A 20,719-nucleotide genomic window follows, 5' to 3' on the forward strand; every position below is an offset into this window, starting at 1 on the left:
AAAACAATTAGTCTTTAGCTCAGCCAAAAGAAAGTACAAGTGTCCAGTCCTTCAGGCTCAGTCCTGGAGCCTCAACACACTCTGGAGGCTTCCACCTCCCCACATACAGGTTCCCTTTAAGCAGTAGCCTACATTATGTAGCTCTAACCACACCCAGGAACCCATCACACGATTAGTCACGTGGTCGTGAAATCACCGCAGGTCCTCAAACACATATAGAGGTATGGTGATGCCCCTACCCAGGGGTGAGGTATATGGGTAGCCAGACCCTCACAGCTACCCGTAACCCATCTAGTGTGTGTATATAGATATATAGATATATATTTTATATTTTAATGGGTGTATAGGCTTTTTCTATCCACTGTACATACTCTCAAATAGACATCCCCTTTAATGCTTTATACGATTGGCCGCTCTGTTGTGTTCCTAAATACGACTAACCAATTAATGCATTCACTTTTGGAGGTGATCTATTTCCACCGCAGACATGTCGTTTAGGAAATCATTGTATTCCACGTGTAGTCTCAGTTGTTAACCCTTTCCTGTAATCTGCTGCCATGTGTAGTGGTCTGGCACCAACCTATACCTGCTCTCTCCACCCACAGGCCAAGCATGCACACCTCCTCTCCATTAAAGGTGGGCTCGGGAGAGCTCTGTTCAGGGGTACTTGGGGGTCCCAGTGGTCAGACCACAAGCAATCAACAAGTTTTCTCCTATCCATAGGAGACCGGGGATAAGATGATGTATTGATGCTAATGCACAATGGCCCTGGAGTCCTTGGGTTTTCTTAGCATTGTTAAACGTAAAATATCTTAAATTATTATTTTCTTTGTTTCTTATTACATTTGTGAGGACATGGTTCATTCTTCTCCCTTCCGAACCTTCTCGGAATGAGTTTTCCTCTTCAGCATGCCAGTGCACATGATGATTATTAATTTCCCATTAGGTGTATATATTTTGATCATGTGACCCTGATCTTGAAGGTTTATATAACTCCAAACATGGTTACATCAGCGATCTTTTTTTTTTTTTTTTTTTTATATTGGTACTTCCTTTCAGTGACTTTGGGATGAAAGGCGGCTGTGTTCTGCCCTATAAATAGTCAGTTGCCAGAGATCACATGGTACTTCAAAAATGAAGGGCTAAGTGGGAATAGCTGGTTTACTTTTACACAGACTAAGTTTAATGCTCAAGTAATCCAAAATTAACGTATAAATTACTCATGTTTTACACAAAAGTCTAATCTGTCAGATTAAATGCAATATATTTAAAGAGAATCTGTCTCCAGATTTTTTATTACCTCTCAGAGCAGCATATTGTAGTGGTAGAGAACCTGATTCCAGTGATGTATTACTTACTGGGCTGCTTGCTGTAGTTTTCAGAACATCTGTCTCCTCTTCTACCAAGTCTCTTAAGTACTGAGCCCTGTATAACCCCGCCCACACCCACAGAAAGCTGCCAATCCGCGCTGGGGGTGTGGTTTCTATGGAGGACTACATGGCAGCAGGTTTACTAGACCACTAGTAATCATCTTCTGATTAAAATGAATACACGCAGCCCAGTAAGTGACAAATCATTGAAATCAGGGTCTCTGTCTCTACGTCATGCTGCTCCAAGATTAGGTTGCAAAAACTAGGCTCCCTTACACGATAGATCTTTTGGTCCAAATCCATTGATATCGTCAGGTTTAACTGTCATTGGGCTAATCATTAGATTAATGAAGACTGATCTATCCTCTGTTGGTGAAGTGTCCAATGCTTTGGATTTTAAAAGGGAACAACTCCCAAAGGGACAAATTGGTCAAAGAGCAGCAAACCGCATCTTAAAAGCGCAACGAAGTACTGAAGATCTGCAGACTCGAATGCTCCTTTTAAAGCCCCCCATACATATTAAACAGGTTGTCCAGTACTTTTACATTGATGATCCTCAGGATAGGTTATTGATGTCTGATCGGTCAGGGTCCGACACCCGACGCTCCCGACGATCAGCTATTATCTGCGTCATTGGCGTCTGGCCTGAAATACTCTTGCCGAGCTGCTCAGTCTTCTGGTTGTACTACACATTCAAATCAATAGTAGGCGGATGTGCAATACCTGCGGTGGCCACTACCGGGACACTCTATCAGAAGACTGCCTGCTCAGCAAGTGACTACTTCCTGCTGACCCACGATAACAGCTGATCGGTGGGGGTGCCAGGTGTCGGACCCCAGCCGATGAAACATTGACCTCTCCTAGGGATAGCTCATCAATGTAAAAGTAGTGGACAACCTCTTATAAAGTGAACCTGTCACCAGGTTTGGCCGATAAGAGATACGGCCATCACCTTTCAGGGCTGATATACAGCATTCTATAATGCTATATATCTGCCCCCAACCCGACCTGTAAGAGAAGAAAAATAACACTTTACTCACCTGTGGGGCGGTCCGGTCCAAGGGGTGTCGCAGGTCTTGGTCCAGCACCTCCCATCTTCTTACATTCCCCGTCCTCCTTCTTTCTACGTGTGGATGATACATCCACACAGTCTCCTCGGCACAGTATTGCAGTGCGCATGCGCCGGGGCTCTTTGACCTTTCCAGCACCTGCGCACTGCAGGTCAGAGAAGTATGCAGGAGCGTGGTGCCGAGGAGACTCGTAAACCACCTGAAGCAAGCAGGAGGGCGGCATTGCACGAAGATGGGAGGTGCGGACCAAGACCAGTGACACCCATCGGATCGGACCGCCCCGCAGGCGAGTATACCAAGTTATTTTTCTTCTCTTACAGGTTGGGTTTGGGGGCTTATGTATAGTATTATAGAATGCTGTATATCAGCCCTTAAAGGTGATGGCCGTATCTCTTATCGGCCAAACCTGGTGACAAGTTCCCTTTAAATGTGTTCTGCTATGTGAAGTATGGTTGGTTTAGCTGCCAGTGCTGCGGTACAGTTTAATAAGATATTTAGTTTATAAGGAACCTGTCCTGAGGATTTAGGCGCTGTAGCCAAATGATCTGTACATAGTCAAAGGGGAGGAGTCAACTGTGTCATCCAGAACAATAACGTCACCACAAGCCGCCTTCAGTGAAATTGCAGGCAAAGACTACACTGCGCATGCGCCAGGTGCCATTGGATCTAGCCTTTGACCATGTACCTGACCTGCTACAGTGCATGTAATCAAGACAATGCAGCTATTGTAGATGCAAAATATCTTGCAAATAACTCATTGGCCTCTACCAATATTTTTCTAGTAAAGCATCTGCCGACATCTCGTGTGTTGTATATTAAAAAGACAAAACCTTTTTTTTTGTGACTGTACAATAGAAAGACACTTTTTTTAAAGGTCCTTTTACTAAGTGATTGTTATAAAGACTTGTCGCATGCTCGGTCCTGTCATGTTCCCGGTTACGAGAATCGTTCATCATAGCCGCTTGTTTTGTACAACACATGAAGACACAGTAAAATGAAATCCTCTCACTGAGGGTAAATCTGTTGTATTATACACAAAGCTGTTCAGCAGTATCTAATGAATGAATTTTACAAGGCCGCAGCGTTAACTAGAGCTCCTGTGTATGTGTCCCCGTCTGTCCCACGTTCATCATTGCTCATCCTGCCGCCTGCACGTTCCCACACAGCATCTGTGAGCGGATCGGAGTTATCTGAGGACCCCTGAAGATGGTGCTGTTAGGGGGGCTCTGATGAATAATGCCTATTATCTGGCACAGTTTGGCAGCGGCAGCTGTCTGTGCTCTCAGGGCTGGCAATGGTGTCTAGGCTTAGAGCCTAGGTCAGAACAGCCAGTACTCGTAATTATTAAACCTATGCAAACGGAGAAGCTTGGTATTAGAATATTCTGGTTTTATGTACATTAATCTTTAATTTCTGAATAATAAAAAAATTCTAGAACTTTTGGATATTTGATTTCCGTTGCTTTGTCATAGTGTATGTGCAATATGAAATTTTTCTGGGACTTGAATGGAGGATCCTAAGGGTCATCAACACGAACTTTCAGTGGCACGATGTGTTCACCGATCAGTACACCTTTACTGATCTGCAGTTTATACAGGCAGTCCAAAGTGAGCGATGTTAAGTGAGCCGTCTGGATTCAGTGTGGATAGGCTGTCATGTTTCTCAGTTGCGCAAGTGCTGTTTACACAGGATGATGTGCCAACAATGATATTTTGCACTACTTTTGCTTGATGATTGGGGGTTCGGCAGCCTGTTTACACTGCAAGGTAATCATGAAATAAGACTTTTTTTTTTTTTTCCCCTCCAATGAAAATTTAGTTTTATGATTGAGCTTGGTCTATCAGCCCATCGAAACAACCTCACTGTCACGATCCATGTTTGGATCTGTGGCAGATCTGGCCTCCGATTAATACTTTTTTTCCTTTCAGGCTATCGGAGCTTAATGCAGTTTTTCCCCGGTGGCCGCTGGTGTAATTACATTGCTGCCTAGTTTGCTTATGCAGGTGGTGACCACTCCCACCTTCCTTTTTAAAGGGAACCTGTCACCCCCAAAATCGAGGGTGAGCTAAGCCCACCAGCATCAGGGGCTTATCTACAGCATTCATTAATGCTGTAGATAAGCCCCCGATGTATCCTGAAAGATGAGAAAAAGAGGTTAGATTATACTCACCCAGGGGTGGTCCCGGTCTTGTTCTGGTCCGATGGGCATCGCGGTCCGGGGCCTCCCATCTCCTTATGATGACGTCCTGTTCTTGTCTTCATGCTCCGGCGTACTTTGTCCTGTTGAGGGCAGAGCAAAGTACTGCAGTGCGCAGGCGCTGGGAAAGGTCAGAGGCCCAGCGCTTGCGCACTTCAGTACTTTGCTCTGCCCTTAACAGGGCAGATAAAAGTACGCCGGAGCCGCAGCGTGAAGAGAAGAGGACGTCATTGTAAGAAGATGGGAGGCCCTGGACCGCGACACCCATGGGACCGGGATGCACATCGGACCGGACCGCCCATGGGTGAGTATAATCTAACCCTTTTTTTTTAATCTTTCAGGATACATCGGGGGCTTATCTACAGCATTACAGAATGCTGTAGATAAGCCCCTGATGCTGGTGGGCTTAGCTCATCCTCGATTTTGGGGGTGACAGTTTCCCTTTAAAAGGTCACCTTATGCATCAGCTGACTGTTGGTTATACAGGTCCTTTGGGATACCAACTGTGCTGAAGACTGGAGGTTGCTGGTTTCGTGGTGCTTCAGTTGAGTGCAGTAATTTGGTGCCTTGCTCTGCTGTGCGGAGCTTTTCAGCAGAGAAAGCTAAGTGTTGTTGTTTTGTGTTTCCTTTTCCCTGTGGTGTTTCTTACCTTACCTTGTGTTGTCTTAGTGCAGCAGTGGGACTAGTGTTCTCACTTGCCAATTCCCTATTTAGGGATAGGAGCAGGGCAAGTGAGGGATTAGGTTTCCTGCTCCGCGACGGAGTGAAAGAACCCGTATAGGGATGCTAGTAAGGGCAGGGCACATCCTCAGGTGAGTGCAGGAGGTGTCCATTCCTCGTTCCCTACCGACAGGGCCCACCATTGTTAAAGTGTCCCCTGTGTACCCTTTTGTGTTTCGCTGTTTTGTGACCATCCTCTTATCGGGTCGTGACACTCGCGTTATGTCTGTGCCCTTACGACCTTTGCTTAGTACTCGCTTACTATAATCCTTGCAGTGCACCATTCAGTAAGCAACCAAGCGCCCTTGTCGGCAGGCTGCACATAGCCAGACGGACTAGGTGAATCAAGAAGCGCACAGCATCACATTGTGGCATGTGCACTTGACCTGCATCTTATGGGTGAGATCTACATGGGATTGGTGCCTACCACGTCCAAGCAGACCTGCATCTTATGGGAGAGGTCCACACGGGACAGGTGTCCACCGCATCCAAGCAGACTGTGATCGTACTGTTTGTTTTCCAGCTCTTTAACTGTCCCTGTTCGTGAGTTGTAGAGGTACAGCCAAAAGTGCCAGATTTGGCCTGTGGGCCCTATTTTTCCTGGGCCTAGTCAATAGCAAACTTTAGGAGGAACTTTTAATGCATGGGACAACCTTGTTTACAGCCTGAAGCTGAGAGATGGGTACCATTGTATCCATTCTGGATTACTCTAGTTATCGAATTTTCATTAAGTAAGAATTGATCTTGAATTATAAAAACAAGGGAAAAGGAAATGTTAACGATGGCTGTTTTATGATTATTACTCCTATAGTCCGTACATAAAATGTGTCTAAAGGCACATTATTTATTTTTCTCTTTTAGTGGGAAGTTGGTTTCTCCAAAATGGAAGAACTTTAAAGGCTTAAAGCTTCAATGGAGAGATAAAATCCGTCTAAACAATGCGATTTGGCGAGCCTGGTACATGCAGTGTAAGTAATAACCAGAATGCACAGAGATGTCACTAGAAGTCTTTTCTGTCTATTTTCGTAGTGGGATTTAGGAGTGCACATCTAGGGTATGTGAACTGAGTCTTTGCGCTGGTTTCGCTCCACAAACTCCGTAAAAACTGAAACTCCACAAACTTGAAGTTTCTGAACAGGATTTGGAGAGTTTCTCCTCTTTAAAAAAAAAAAAAAAAGACTCCTTGAAACACTGTGTGCACATACCGAAGAGTTTGTCATTTTGTGTGGCGTTTTTTGTTCTCCACTTGTCCTCTCACGGAAGGGCACATGACCACACCCTTCCATCAACAGCCTCAACTGAATACCGCTGCTTATGCTCAAGTTTCCCGTGGTCTCATCACATGTTCCTCCATCAGTGGCCATCTTGGGATTTGACATCTGTGTTCTGTGACTGAACAAGATCTAATCTAGGGGCGGCAGTATAAAAGTAAAGGAAATCTTTATGCTGATGACACACAACTATACATGTCATCCCCTGACCTTACCCCCGCTGTACTACAGAACGACACTAACTGTTCGCAGTCTCAAACATCATTCTCAATCTGAAACTCAACCTTTCCAAAACTGAACTTATTCTCCCACCGTCTACTAACCTCCATAAATCTGACATCTCCCTCTCCGTGGGTGGCACCACAGTAATGTCTAGGCAGCAGGTGTGCCATCTGGGTGGTGTTTGACACCAATCTTTTCTTCACATCCTATATACAAACTCTTGCCGCTCTAGAATCCACCTTATTCTCACCATGGAAACAACGAAAGCCCTCACTGTTGCCCTGATCCTCTCCCGCCTTGGTTACTGTAATTCTCTATTAATTGGCCTCCCCCTCACTCGAATTTCCACCCTCTCTAGTCTATCCTTAATGCTGCAGCCAGGGTCATCCGTCTGGCTAATCGTTACTCAGACCCATCCGCTCTGTGCCAGTTATTGCACTGACTGCCAATACATTATAGGATCCAATTTAAATGACTTGTTCTCACCCACAAAGGTCTCCACAGTGCGATACCACCCTACATCTCATCACTCATTTCTGTCTATTGGCCTACCTGCTCTTTACGCTCCGCAAGTGAGTTTCAACTAACGTCCGCAATAATCTGTTCTTTCCACTCTTGGCTCCAAGACCTCTCCCGATTTGCACCAATCCTCTGGAATGCTCTACCATAAGAATTTGGACAAACCACAACTTACTCAGTTTTTAGGTGCTCCATAAAAACAAATCTGTTTAGGGAGGCCTATCCCGTTCCCTAATTGAAGTCTTTTTTTCTATATATAGTCCATGCTCTACTTCTCTGAACATAATTCTCAATCAAACTCCACCGCACCAAAAAGCACTACAAATTTTGGCTGGTGACTAGCTCGTACAGCCTTTATCCCCCATTTCCTCAAAATGTCTGGACCATCAATGTAAATAAGCACCTGTACTGTCACCCCAACCTCATTGTACATTGTAAGCTCCTACGAGCAGGGTCCTCATTAACTTTGCCTTAATTATTGTATTATCTTTAACTTTGTTACTTATGACTGTTTTATATGAACTGCTGAATTGTAAAGCGCTGCGGAATATGTTGGTGCTATATAAAGATCTTCCCATAACAACATTATATTGGTAATTGATGTTGTGCCGTTCCCAGCACATAAGCAAAAATCCTTTGATCAGCCCTGTTCAGTAAGGGTACGTTCACATTAGCGTTGCGCCGCTGTTGCGTCGGCGACGCAGCGGCGACGCAGCGGCGACGCGCCCCTATGTTTAACATAGGGGACGCGTGCGTTTTTTGGGTGGCGTTTTTCGCCACGTGCGTCGTTTCCGACGCTAGCGTCGGACGCAAGAAAATGCAACAAGTTGCATTTTCTGTGCGTCCGATTTTTGTCAAAAACGACGCACGCGTCGCAAAACGCGCGCGTTTTTGCGCGCGTTTGCGCGCGTTTTAACATGCGTCGCGCGTTGCGTCGCCGACGCAGGGCGGCGCAACGCTAATGTGAACGTACCCTAAGAAAATAAGTTTGTAATGGATTCAGTGCATGGGTCTTGGGGTCGGGGGGGGGGGGGGGACGACTCTGTCTCTGACTTTTGTCCATTACTAATTGTCCTGTGAGTGTTCTTATACAGATTTCTTTTGTGCTAACCAGATATACAGAAGAGGCAAAACCCAGTGTGCCATTTTGTGACCCCATTGGACGCATCTGTGGATTTTGATGAGCATAGAAGACCGGAGGTGAATGTGTTAATACTTTTAGAATAGCCTACACCTAGAGACTTCTTTTGATCTGTTCCCTCTCTGTGATCTGCAGCTGAGAACCCTGCTCAAGTGTGTTTAAAATGGAACATTTTATGGTGTTGATCACTTAAGTTATAGGCATATCTACTTTAAAAGGCCCAGTCAGCATGTTTTTATGTGTGTATTCATGAGCTAATGCAGAAGCAACATGTAATCGGGCTGGAAGTGCTTTAGGGGCGTGTCAGTGCACTTGGAAGAAACAATCCACTGATATATATATATATATATATATATATATATATATATATATATATATATATATATATATATATATATATATATATAATAAAATCTGGGCAGCACGGTGGCGCAGTGGTTAGCACAGCAGCACTGGAGTCCTGGGTTCAAACCCCACCAAGGACATCATCTGCAAAGAGTTTGTATGTTCTCTCCGTGTTTGCGTGGGTTTCCTCCCACATTCCAAAGACATAGGAAGAAACTCTTAGTTCCATAGTGATCCCTGGCCAGCTTGTCCCCGCCCTGCTCCAGTTGATTGACAGGTCTGTCCCTATGCACACACAAGTTGTGATTCATGCTTCCTGTGGTTTGAGCAGCTTGAATCTAGTGACCGCGTCCTTTTTAATATATAAAAATTCCCTTTTGTTATCAATGATGGAATCTATTGCAGTAATTTCTATAGACAGCACTTTCTTTCCATCACATCTAGTGTGACATGTAAGGGCTATGATATGCGGACACTTGAAGTTACTCAGCCAGAGAGTCGGCTCTTTCCTGGACCCAGATGTAAGGTGACATATTGTGGAATAAAGCCCTGACCAGTGTTAATGTAAAGCCTTTTGCGGTCATCCATAAACTGTCCCCTGGTCTGTCAGTGGTTCTAAGTCCTTCTGAACATACTCCGTTTATTTTCATCGAGTGAATCTCACTGTGATGTTTAGTTCCCATCCGCTTTCCCCATATCTCATTGACAAAAACTGACGATCTGTCTTTGCTCATTTTCTTGTGAAAGTGGAGGTAGGCTTTATAGTGCAGGACTCTGCCATATGATCACATTGGAAATCACTTTATTAGTGATTTCCAATGCACATATCGCCCAAATCTGTGCTGTAAATTACCCTAAACTAGGCATCTTTATTAGTGTTGATCACGCAGGTCAGTGTTTGGTACTCAAATGGAGCTCGTCAGATGCTAGAGTTTCGAGTATAATGGAAGCGAATGGAGAACAGAAACGCGCTTTGGCTTGCTATCTCGATCTGTCATAATTCACTTACGGGGATCCGAGCACCACTCGTCACTGCTCAATCAAGTACCCCGATGCTCTATTGAGCAGTGCCACTCTTGCCCATCATTAATTTTAATCTCTAGACTGGGAATACCCATTTATTTTCCTTTTAAGTGGGCTAAGGAAAAATTACCGAAAAGTTTTGTTAGGGAATACAGTGATCTAGAGAAATGAATGTTTGCAGAGCACTATAATCTTGTGAAAGTGGCGGTCTGCTGTAAAACTAAGTATCCTACTGTTCTCTAGGCCATCGCAACAGAAGGAAAATACTGGAAGAGAAGAATAGAGATCGTGGTGAGAGAATACCACAAGTGGAGGACCTACTTCAAGAAAAGGGTACGAAGTTTCTCTGTAACATGGCAGACATGTAGAAATTTCTATGACTTTCCTATCCATCTTGCAGAATACAATGCAGGTGCTGCAGAAGCTGTAATTTCCTTGTGACTGCTGTATGTGGTTACCGCCATTTATATAGTCTCATTACCAGCAGTCTTATATTGACTTGTCCAAATCAATAGGATTCATCTGGCTCTACATGGCGCTACGGTTATTTACTGGCGCCAGAGAATCCTGTTATGATAAATCGGACAGCAGGAGCTTTGCTTCTCATTGCCCCGAGCTGTAATTGTGGTTTGTTTCACAATAGGATACCAGTTTGGATGCCATGAAGAATGCCAGGGGATTGGAAGGAGTTAATAACAAATATAATTTATTTTATTTTTTTTTACAGTTACAAAAGCACAAAGATGAAGATCTCTCCAGTCTGGTCAAAGTAAGCAACTTTCCCCGTATCCCCCCCCCCCCCGAAAAACTGGTTTGAGCAGAATGTGACAAGAAGGCATTGATGTGTGACTGCACAGAGCCAGGGACATAATGCCACATCCGGCACACTACAAGCCTTCTTTCCTAGACGGGCACCAAAACTGTTGGCTTTCAGGTCTTGATGACGGCCATCTTATTGAGAAAGCAGCCACTAAGTACATGGTAGACTCTTTGCTGCCCCATGATGGCAGTGACTATCCTGTATTAACCCCGAAACGTCCTATTGTGTGTCCATATTCTGCTGATGAGGGAACATGAGCTGCTAGAGAAGATTGTACTAGTATTCCTGAAGACCCCCTTATAACCCGTGTTGACCATGGGAGATGCATTCACACCTTTTTACAGGTTTGACACGTACTGAGGATTAGAATGACTTTGCTGATATATTGATTTACTTCTCTTAATTTGTGCTAATTTACCGCCTGCCGTATATCTAAGAGCCGCGTTCACAATTCTGCTGGTGGTTATAAAAAGCTATTCTCACGTAGACTGACACAATCCGAGCCGCTGAGCTTCTCCAATATATTTGGCCATTTTGTTGCCATCAGATTTCTGTTCACACTTTCCTGAATATACATTCCTGGTTCTGTGCAGCCATTGAGTCAGCAAAGAATGTTTGCAGGGTTTCTGCAATAAAGACAAAAACTCCACTTTCTATATACGGTAATTTAATATATAAGCATGCCGCTTTACTGGTGTTTCCTACTGGTGTGGCACAGTACTGGTTGAAAAATACAGGTTTCTATGCTGAAAGCAAAACTTCCCTGATTGGGGGATTGTGTGGAGAATGTGAAATTCATAGCCTCCAATCCTATCAACTAACTCTTCATGGTGGCAGAAGCAGTACCTGTAAAATTAGAGGGAATGTCAGTAGTATTGTCCCTTCTAAGCCGTCTAAATGAACATGTGGGTCATAGGAAGCTGAATAAAATGATACCTCGATATCTGCGATCAAATGTTTTATTCTAGAGAAATCCACTTTTTTCTTATATGTAAATGAGCTGTCCAGGACTATGGGCCGGACATAGATCTGTATGAGAATCTGCCTCCAGAGGTTATTATAAATAAATGGAGGCATTACCAGTGTAATGGCTGCTCTCTGCTCTCCTTATCTCAGAGCTGTGGGTGACTATAAGGCCGGGGCCACACTAGCCATACCTTCTCTCATGCGAGAGAATCGGGCCAATTATGCTAATGACACTTGGCTCAAACTCTGATCAGATTGTGAGTTCACTCAGATCAGATTCTCATGGATGAGATAATCGCAGGAGAAGATGGTAACCTATTTTCTCCATTGTATGTGTCAGCATCCGGGTGTGTTTTTTTGTTTTTTTTCCTCCCGAATATGCATACAGCAGAGTTGTGAGAGCTGCAGCAGATAACATGTTTGGAATGAGACAAAGTTTAGTTCTATTGTTCTGTGTTAGTTGCATGTCCCACACGGGTATTGCCCCCTTTCACTTAAAATAAGCTCTGGAGGCAGATTCTCACAGATCAGCATCTGGCCCAAGGATCTGAACAGATGGTTTATATGTAGGAAAAACATGGATTTCTCTGGAATAAGACATCGGATCACAGATATCAAGATATATCATTTTATTCAGCTGCCTGTGACCTATATGCCCATATAGATGGCTTAGGAGAGTTGATTTTACTGACAGATTCCATTTAAGAGGGAATCCCTTATTTTTGCAGCCTAAAAGCTTTCCACATGTGGAGCTTTGCTTTACTATCAACACCTAAGCATTGGGCTGTTTGGGTTTCAGCGCTCCCCTTTAGCCATCTATATGTGAAATGATCAGTATATGCAGGACTGTTTTTAACAAGGGGGGGAAGTGGATAGCCATAAAAGCATAAATGGACACTGTCCATAAAAATAGTGACACAATGTTCTGCCTTGTAGAGGTATCTAGCGTGCAGCTGAGCAGATCACACCTTTACATGCTCCGTATGGCGTCATGTTCTCCCCTGGAAGCAATGCGTCTAGGAGCAAATACCGCTACGTTACAACATGCTTTGGAGCGTCCTGCACTTTTATTTAATGTTGTTTTTTTGTCATGGATGTCATACCCTGCGGTACAAAGTGTGGAAACCTTAGCAAATCCAGTGAACACACTGCAAAATGCACATGCAATACCCGGCGCCCATGATGCTGTAATGACAGCGTATAACTTGGTGATTGTAATTGCTGCACAATATAGAGTCGGGCTTCTGCTTGTCTTGCAGGACGATGATGTTGTACTTTGGCACACCAGTGTGGATGGCAGAGATACGCCCGTGCCGATGGAAGAGGAGCCTCTTCTGGACATGGAGATGCTTATGGCGGAATTCAGTGACACTTTATTTTCTACTATTTATTCACATCAGCACAACCCAAAAGAGATTGGTAAGTGTCCGAAATCTGCTGGAGTGATCCCAGTGTTCTGCTTCCATATTGTGTGACATTATTGGCCTAGTTTGCTACATGCGTAGAACTGTACAAGGAATTAACCAGAACATTGATTTCACCATTTATTTTATCTGTCCGTGATTCTCACATTAGAATTTTAAATCATGCATCCAAGAAAAAAACCAAAAGCGGCCATCACCAGGTATGCAATTCATAACTGCTGCCTGTTCTGTTTCTCTCCTGCACACTCCCTACCCTCTGCTTTGCTAATCTTTGTTCCAATGAACTGGAAATAAAGGACTTCTGAATCGCATACCCGGCCTGGTGATACTTTTCGTTTTTTTTTCTTGAATGCATCATTCGCTGTTGCATTTGGCATAAATAATACGCTGGCCCTTTAACCAGGCGAATGTTTGCTAATGCTATCCTATTTATTACAGCACATGCCGGGAATGCAGATATGATCCAGCCAGAGCTTTTTCCATTGCAGCCCAACTTGGACTTAATGGATACATTTGAATCCTTTCCAGGTTAGTTGATGGATGAAGATATAAAGAACAATGCTCCTCTGCTTGAGCCCGTAATGGAAGGTGGCCAAGGACAAAATAAATATTTTTGGACAAAATGTTTTATTCATGTACATAAACAGATTTATTAGGTATAGGCAGTAGTTTTATTTTCATGTGTGCACATTTAATTTTTTATTATGTACATTGGCGGCACTGCTTTTATGTGTATATAGATTCATGACTGATTCATTTGATCAGTATTGGCAAGTGATGTCCTATAGTAGGCTAGTGACTTACTATGGGTCTGGTCTATATTTACTGCATAAATGGTATTATTTACATGTACTATTACTATTTGCTTACTGAGGGTATTTTCTTTCTTTGTTTTTATCCTTGGGTCTTTCAGTTATTGGACACAGTGTGAATATACACTTAAACATTGCACTTATACCAATATGTGTTCCAGATCATTTCTTTGGTTTTGCTTTAGGTTTTGTACTTTGTATATATATAGGGGTGTGGCTCCACCTTTTTGGGATTTGCTTTGTCTTTATAAGTTTCTACAGACATTAAAACAGGTCAGGGTCCTTATCTAGCTCTGTCAGTTCTGAGACCTGCTGGAACATGGAGAGGTTTAATTCAGAGAGGACCATCCCGATTGGGTACACCTTGATGTGGTGACATGGATCTTGATTGGGTGCACCTTGATGTGGTGGGATGGATGCCGATTGGGTACACCTTGATGTGGTGGGATGGAGCCCGATTGGGTACATTTTGATGTGGTGGGATGGGTCTTGATTGGGTACACCTTGTTGTGGTGGAATGTCTTACTTTTGATCCAAATTGTGTCAGCTAGGACCTAATGTTATTTACATGTACTATTATGATTTATTTAACTGCAGGGTATTTTCTCATTTTGTTTTTTCCCTTGGTTCTGTCTATATTTACTAGGTAGAATAGCACAGCAGTATGCACTATGCCCTGTTGTAAGGGAGCTGTGGAAATACAACCTAAATATAATGTAGCAGCCATAAAGTGCAGCAAGAAATGGCTTAAACCCTTAATAACCCCAGTACATCTTTTTACTGACCTGAGATATAAGAGAATCGCATCCCCATACATGTGAGAATCCAGCAGCTGTCGGCTGTACACGATAGCTGACAACTTGGTGCAACAGCCATGATCAGTGTTTGCACCGTCCATATCTGTTTAACGCCTTAATGCTGCTGTCAATAGGGACTACATCATATAAATGGTTAACGGTGTGGGGGCTCTCTCTTTAACCCCATCGGCACCTTGACATCATGATTGTGTGGCCCTGATGTTAGCGATGGCAATTCACGGCCAAATGGCAGTGTTAGTCTGCCGCTATAGCGGTCTGTTCAGAAGTTAGCGACATTTAGGTGGTAAACATGCACTTTTTCATTGTTGTCATGTCACTTTGCGTTAACTTCTGAAAATCACCTGAAGGGAAAATAAACTACCTGATTTTTAATATGTTGGGGGGGTGGGGGTGGGTGCTGTTTTTAAGTGTCACTTTTGGGGTTTTTCCAATATCTAGCACCCCTAAAGTCACCTCAGACCTGGATAGGTTCCTCAATTTTTTTTTGTAAACTTCCTACTGCATTTTTAACCCCTTAACGACCGCCAAAACGCCTTTTAACGGCGGCCGTTAATTAACGGCGCTATGGAAAAAGTGAATAGCGCCCCCCAGAGTCGGATTTTCTCTGGGGTCTTGGTTGCCGAGGGTAGCAGAGACCCCAGAGAACATGATTCGGGGGGGTTTTACTGAACCCGAGTTGCGATCACCGGTAATTAACCATTTACCGGCGGTCGCAAAACCCCCCCAAAAAAACGCGATTTTCCATTTAATTTCTCTGTCCTCCGATGTGATCGCACATCAGAGGACAGAGAAATGGGGTCCCTGATCGCCCCCGATACTCACCCGTCTCCCCCGGTGCTCCTTGTGGCTCCCGATGGGCGCCACCATCTTGTTCCGCCAAAAAAATGGCGGAAGATCTTTGGGGTCGGTTTTTACCGACACCTGTTTTGCGATCGCCGGTAATTAACTTTACCGGCGGCCGCAAAAAAAAAAAAAAAAAAAAAGCGATGTCATTCTCTGCCCTCTGATGTGATCGCACATCAGAGGACAGAGAAATGGGTGGATCGGGGACCCTGTTATACTTACCGGTGTCCCTGGGTCCTCCTGCGTCCCTTCCTGGCCGCCGGCTTCCTCCGGTAAGAAAATGGCGGGTGCATGCATGCGCAGTACGCCCGTCATGATCTGCCGGCCGGCAACTAGAGGACTTGGGCTAAAGTTAGGGTTGGGGCTAAAGTTAGGGCTAGGGTTGGGGCTAAAGTTAGGGCTAGGGTTGGGGCTAAAGTTAGGGTTAGGGTTGGGGCTAAAGTTAGGATTAGGGTTGGGATTAGGGTTTGGATTAGGGTTAGGGTTGGCATTAGGGTTACGTTTGGGATTAGGGTTAAGGTTAGGGTTGGCATTAAGGTTAGGGGTGTATTGGGATTAGGGTTAGGTTTGAGGTTAGGGGTGTGTTGGGGTTAGGGTTGGGGTTTCCACTGTTTAGGTACATCAGGGGGTCTCCAAACGTGACAGCTAATTTTGCGCTCAAAAAGTCAAATGGTGCTCCTTCTCTTCCAAGCACTGCCGTGCACCCAAACAGTGGTTTACCCCCACATATGGGGTCGTATTCAGGAGAAATTGCACAACAAAATTTGTAGTTCATTTTCTCTTTTCACACTGAAAATAAAAAAAAAATTGCTTCTGAAGTAAAATGTTTGCAAAAAAAATTAAATGTTCATTTTTTTCCTTCCACATTGTTTCAGTTCCTGTGAAGCACGTAAAGGGTTAATAAACTTCTTGAATGTGGTTTTGAGCACCTTGAGGGGTGCAGTTTTTAGAATGGTGTCAAGTTTGGGTATTTGCTGTCATGTACACCCCTCAAAGTGACTTTAAATGTGAGATGGTCCCTAAAAAAAAAAAAAAAAAAAAAAAAAAGTTTTGTAAATTTTGTTGGAAAAATGAGAAATCGCTAGTCAACTTTTAACCCTTATAATTTCCTAACTAAAAAAAAAAATTGTTTCCAAAATTGTGCTGATGTAAAGTAGATATGTGGTAAATGTTACTTATTAACTATTTTGTGTGACATATCTCTCTGATTTAAGTGCATAAATATACAAAGTTTGAAAACTGCAAAATTTAAAAAATTTTTTTGCCATATTTACATTTTTTTCATAAATAACCGCAAGTAATACTGAAGAAATGTTACCACTAACATGAAGTACAATATGTCACGAAAAAAGAGTCTCAGAATCAGCGGGATCCGTTAAAGCGTTCCAGAGTTATAACCTCATAAAGTGACAGTGGTCAGAATTCTAAAAATTGGCCTGGTCATTAAGTACCAAATTGGCTCTGTCACTAAGGGTTTAAACGTCATAAAACGTTAACAAAATAAAATTGCATTCTACAAATGGTGCTGATGTACACCATGTTCCAAATTATTATTATTATGCAAATGACATTTTTCTCGGATTTTCCTAAATGGTCGGTGCAAATGACAGTCAGTCTAATAAGTCATCACCCGTTAGAGTATACATCGAATTTTATTGAAGAAACCTCCCAATGATAACAGTATAATCTCCAAGATGAATAAAAACTCAAAATGCACTGTTCCAAATTATTAGGCACAGTAGAATTTCTATACATTTGATATGTTTGAAAATGCTCATTTGTGGAATTTGCAGCATTAGGAGGTCACATTCACTGAACAAGAAAGCTATTTAACTCCAAAACATCCTAACAGGCCAAGTTACATGTTAACATAGGACCCCTTCTTTGATATCACCTTCATAATTCTTGCATCCATTGAACTTGTGGGTTTTTGGAGAGTTTCTGCTTGTATTTCTTTGCATGAAGTCAGAATAGCCTCCCAGAGCCGCTGTTTTGATGTGAACTGCCTCCCACCCGCATAGATCTTGTGCTGGATGATACTCCAAAGGTTCTCTATAGAGTTGAGGTCAGGGGAAGATGGTGGCCACACCATGAGTTTATCTCCTTTTATGCCCATAGCAGCCAATGACTCAGAGGTTTTCTTTGCAGCATGAGATGGTGCATTGTCATGCATGAAGATGATTTTGCTCCTGAAGGCACGTTTCTGCTTTTTATACCACGGAACAAAGTTGTCAGTCAGAAACTCTATATACTTTGCAGAGGTCATTTTTACACCTTCAGGAATATTAAAGGGTCCTACCAGCTGTTTCCCCATGATTCCGGCCCAAAATGTGACTCCTCCACGTCCTTGCTGATGTCGCAGCCTTGTTGGGACATGGTGGCCATCCACCAACCATCCACTACTCCATCTATCTGGACCATCCAAGATTGCTCGACACTCATCAGTAAACAAGTATCAGTAAATTAGTCTTCATGTATGTCTGGGCCCACTGCAACCATTTCTGCTTGTGAACACTGTTTAGGGGTGGCAGAATAGTAGGTTTATGCACCACAGCAAGCTTTTGACGGATCCTACACCTTGAGGTTTGAGAGACTCCAGAGGCACCAGCAGCTTCAAATAACTGTTTGCTGGTTTGTAATGGCTTTTTAGCAGCTGCTCTCTTAATCCGATGAACTTGCTTGGCAGAAACCGTCCTCATTATGCCTTTATCAGCACGAACACTTCTGTGGTCAGATTCAGCCACAAATCTCGTAACCGTACGATGATCTCTCTTAAGTTTTCTGGAAATATCTAATGTTTTCATGCCTTGTCCAAGGCATTGCACTATTTGATGCTTTTCGGCAGCAGAGAGATCCTTTTTTCTTTTCCATACCTTTACCTTTTCTGCAGACTTTACTGTTGGAACACACAACAGCTGCAGGCTTATGTTTAGTGGTGACTGCATTAAGTTTGTGAGCACTAAAAAAGAAAGCAAAAAGCACTGGCGCTCCTGATGGTTCCTGGTGGGGGAACAAATACTTAATGTAGAGTGCTGCTTGTGATTACGACCGGTTCTGTGTGGACCTGTAGAATATATTGTACAAGGAAAATGGTATTCACCTGTGCTGTCTACAAAAACGAACAATGAAATAAAAAATCTGTATAATGGAGTAAAATGGATAGATAAATGAATAAGAGTGCACTTACTTAATGAATAATTATTGGCTATGCAGTGGATGTTGTGATGGGTCCTTAAAGTGCTACCAATGTTTGTATTGGTGAATATAGTGAAACTATATAGATTTATAATATATACTCACGCAGGTATTGAATGGAAATGTGCAATGAAGAAACGTGATTCCTATGTATCTGCAATTGATGCTGGTATCGTGATGACCACTGTTACTTATTCTTCAGAGGTTTTTAGTGAATGCCCCTGCTTAAATAAGTATACAACCTTTTATTATAGGTATGATTATGAATAAATGTGGTCTGGTTTTCTCTGCTGCTGGGAGTAGCGCAGGGTTCCGTTTGGTTATAGGTACTAAGATGACCGTCAGGTGTTTGGCTGACACGGGTTACTGCGATTAGAAATAATTGCCCATATGTTTAGATGAGACGAAATACTCCCCTAGTGTGTTGAAGCACTAATGTGTCACAAATGCTGCGTGAACATAAAATTAGACTGTACTCACTGTGATGCTGAGTGCGGAGGGAAGCGGTTCTGGAAAAATATGAGCCACCGCTAGGTTTACCGCTGTGGCAGAGCGGTGGGTTAAGGAGAGAGTTGCGGCAGGAGCCATGCGACTGCGAGACCTCACATGCCCCAGGAGCACTGAGGTAGCGGTCGGAGGGGGTTGGCGGAGCTACTGGTGACGTCACCAAGCTACGGGGCTAAAGAGGACAGGGGTGCTAATACAGCTAGTCAGCCAGCCAACACGTTTCAAGGACTCTGGCCCTCTTCATTAGGGTTAAGTTTGTGACCACTGTACCACACGACTGCTTTTGACTTGTCAGTGTTCTCTGTATCCTGCATGTTGTGGTGATACAGATAAAGTAAAACCGTGTTTAGTCCTAGAATGTCTGAGTGCTATTGATTCTGCTAAAACCTGCAACAGTCTCAATATTTTTCATGTCTATAGTCAATTTCTTATTAGTACACAGCACAGAAGGCTGACCTTTTAGTGTTGATCGTTTCAGAAGATTAGCGGCTGGAAAGGTCCTTTTCTAATGCTGAATCTTGGGCCTGAGCCATCTTGCACTGAAGTGGCCTAGATGAATGTAGGGCTCTTTCCCAACAATTCCGTGGTTCATGTTACAGACACTCTCATTTCCTTTATCTCTCATGTGTTTACCATGATTATTTTACAAGGTAGGTTTTGACCTCACGGTTTCTATCCAAGCAGTCGGTGCAACTGTCTAGGTCGCTGTTCCATCACATATTGTGGGTAACGTTCCTGTCAAGGGTATAGAAACGCAGCCTGTAACAGTTGGAAACAATAAGAACAAAACTACCTTTTTAAATCAACGCTGGTAAACACTGGAAAGGAGGAAGTAAAACAAGACTCATAATTGTCTGATGAGGAGGAAAAGGCGCTGGGCGAATCTTGATGAGTTAAACCTTAAACCAGTCCTGCCGGTGACTCTTCTCTTCATGAACTTCCCCAACACACGTGCAGTGTCGGCAAGAATTTCATGACTTATTAGCGGGTTGCTTAGACTTCACAACGCTGATTTTGGAATGAAGTTTAGTAGAGCTTGTCAGATCTTGTGAAATTCCTTTTTCAGTTAAAAAAATAAATAAATAAATTCGGAAGATTTTTTTTTTTCCCCTCAACGTTATTAATGAATTTGGAGGATTTTCTAGTAAAAACATATTGGTTTAAGTCCTAAATAAATGAATACATACACATGACAAGTAGGGTCAATAAGTATCCCTGGAGTTTCATGAATGAGGGAGAATAGGAAAACCGATGTGGTTTATGCTCCATATGTGCGGTTTTGGTACCAAAAGTGAAGGGGAATTTTGAAGAAATTGACAATGCTCCGCTTTTTCAATGCTATCAGTGAGGAGAAGAAATATTGTAATGCAGAGGGGGTATCATCCTACAAGGGGCCCAAGATGAGGATGGGAGGGTTTCTTTTTTGGGCCTAAGAGTTGAGAGATCTATATAGGGG

At 43.2% G+C, this 20,719-nt stretch overlaps 1 protein-coding gene across 1 annotated transcript in view; it reads left to right on the forward strand.

Moving 5' to 3' along the window:
* Positions 1–20,719, forward strand: part of MLXIP (MLX interacting protein) — a 107,167-nt gene that overhangs the window by 63,700 nt on the left and 22,748 nt on the right. The window contains exons 2-7 of the mRNA XM_069755524.1: positions 6,219–6,325; positions 8,484–8,569; positions 10,122–10,211; positions 10,606–10,647; positions 12,924–13,083; positions 13,527–13,616. Coding sequence (XP_069611625.1) covers positions 6,219–6,325; positions 8,484–8,569; positions 10,122–10,211; positions 10,606–10,647; positions 12,924–13,083; positions 13,527–13,616 — 575 coding nt within the window. The remainder of the gene's footprint in view (positions 1–6,218; positions 6,326–8,483; positions 8,570–10,121; positions 10,212–10,605; positions 10,648–12,923; positions 13,084–13,526; positions 13,617–20,719) is intronic.

The sequence above is a fragment of the Ranitomeya imitator genome, chromosome 1, assembly GCF_032444005.1.
Source record: "Ranitomeya imitator isolate aRanImi1 chromosome 1, aRanImi1.pri, whole genome shotgun sequence".
Taxonomy (NCBI): Eukaryota; Metazoa; Chordata; class Amphibia; order Anura; family Dendrobatidae; genus Ranitomeya; species Ranitomeya imitator.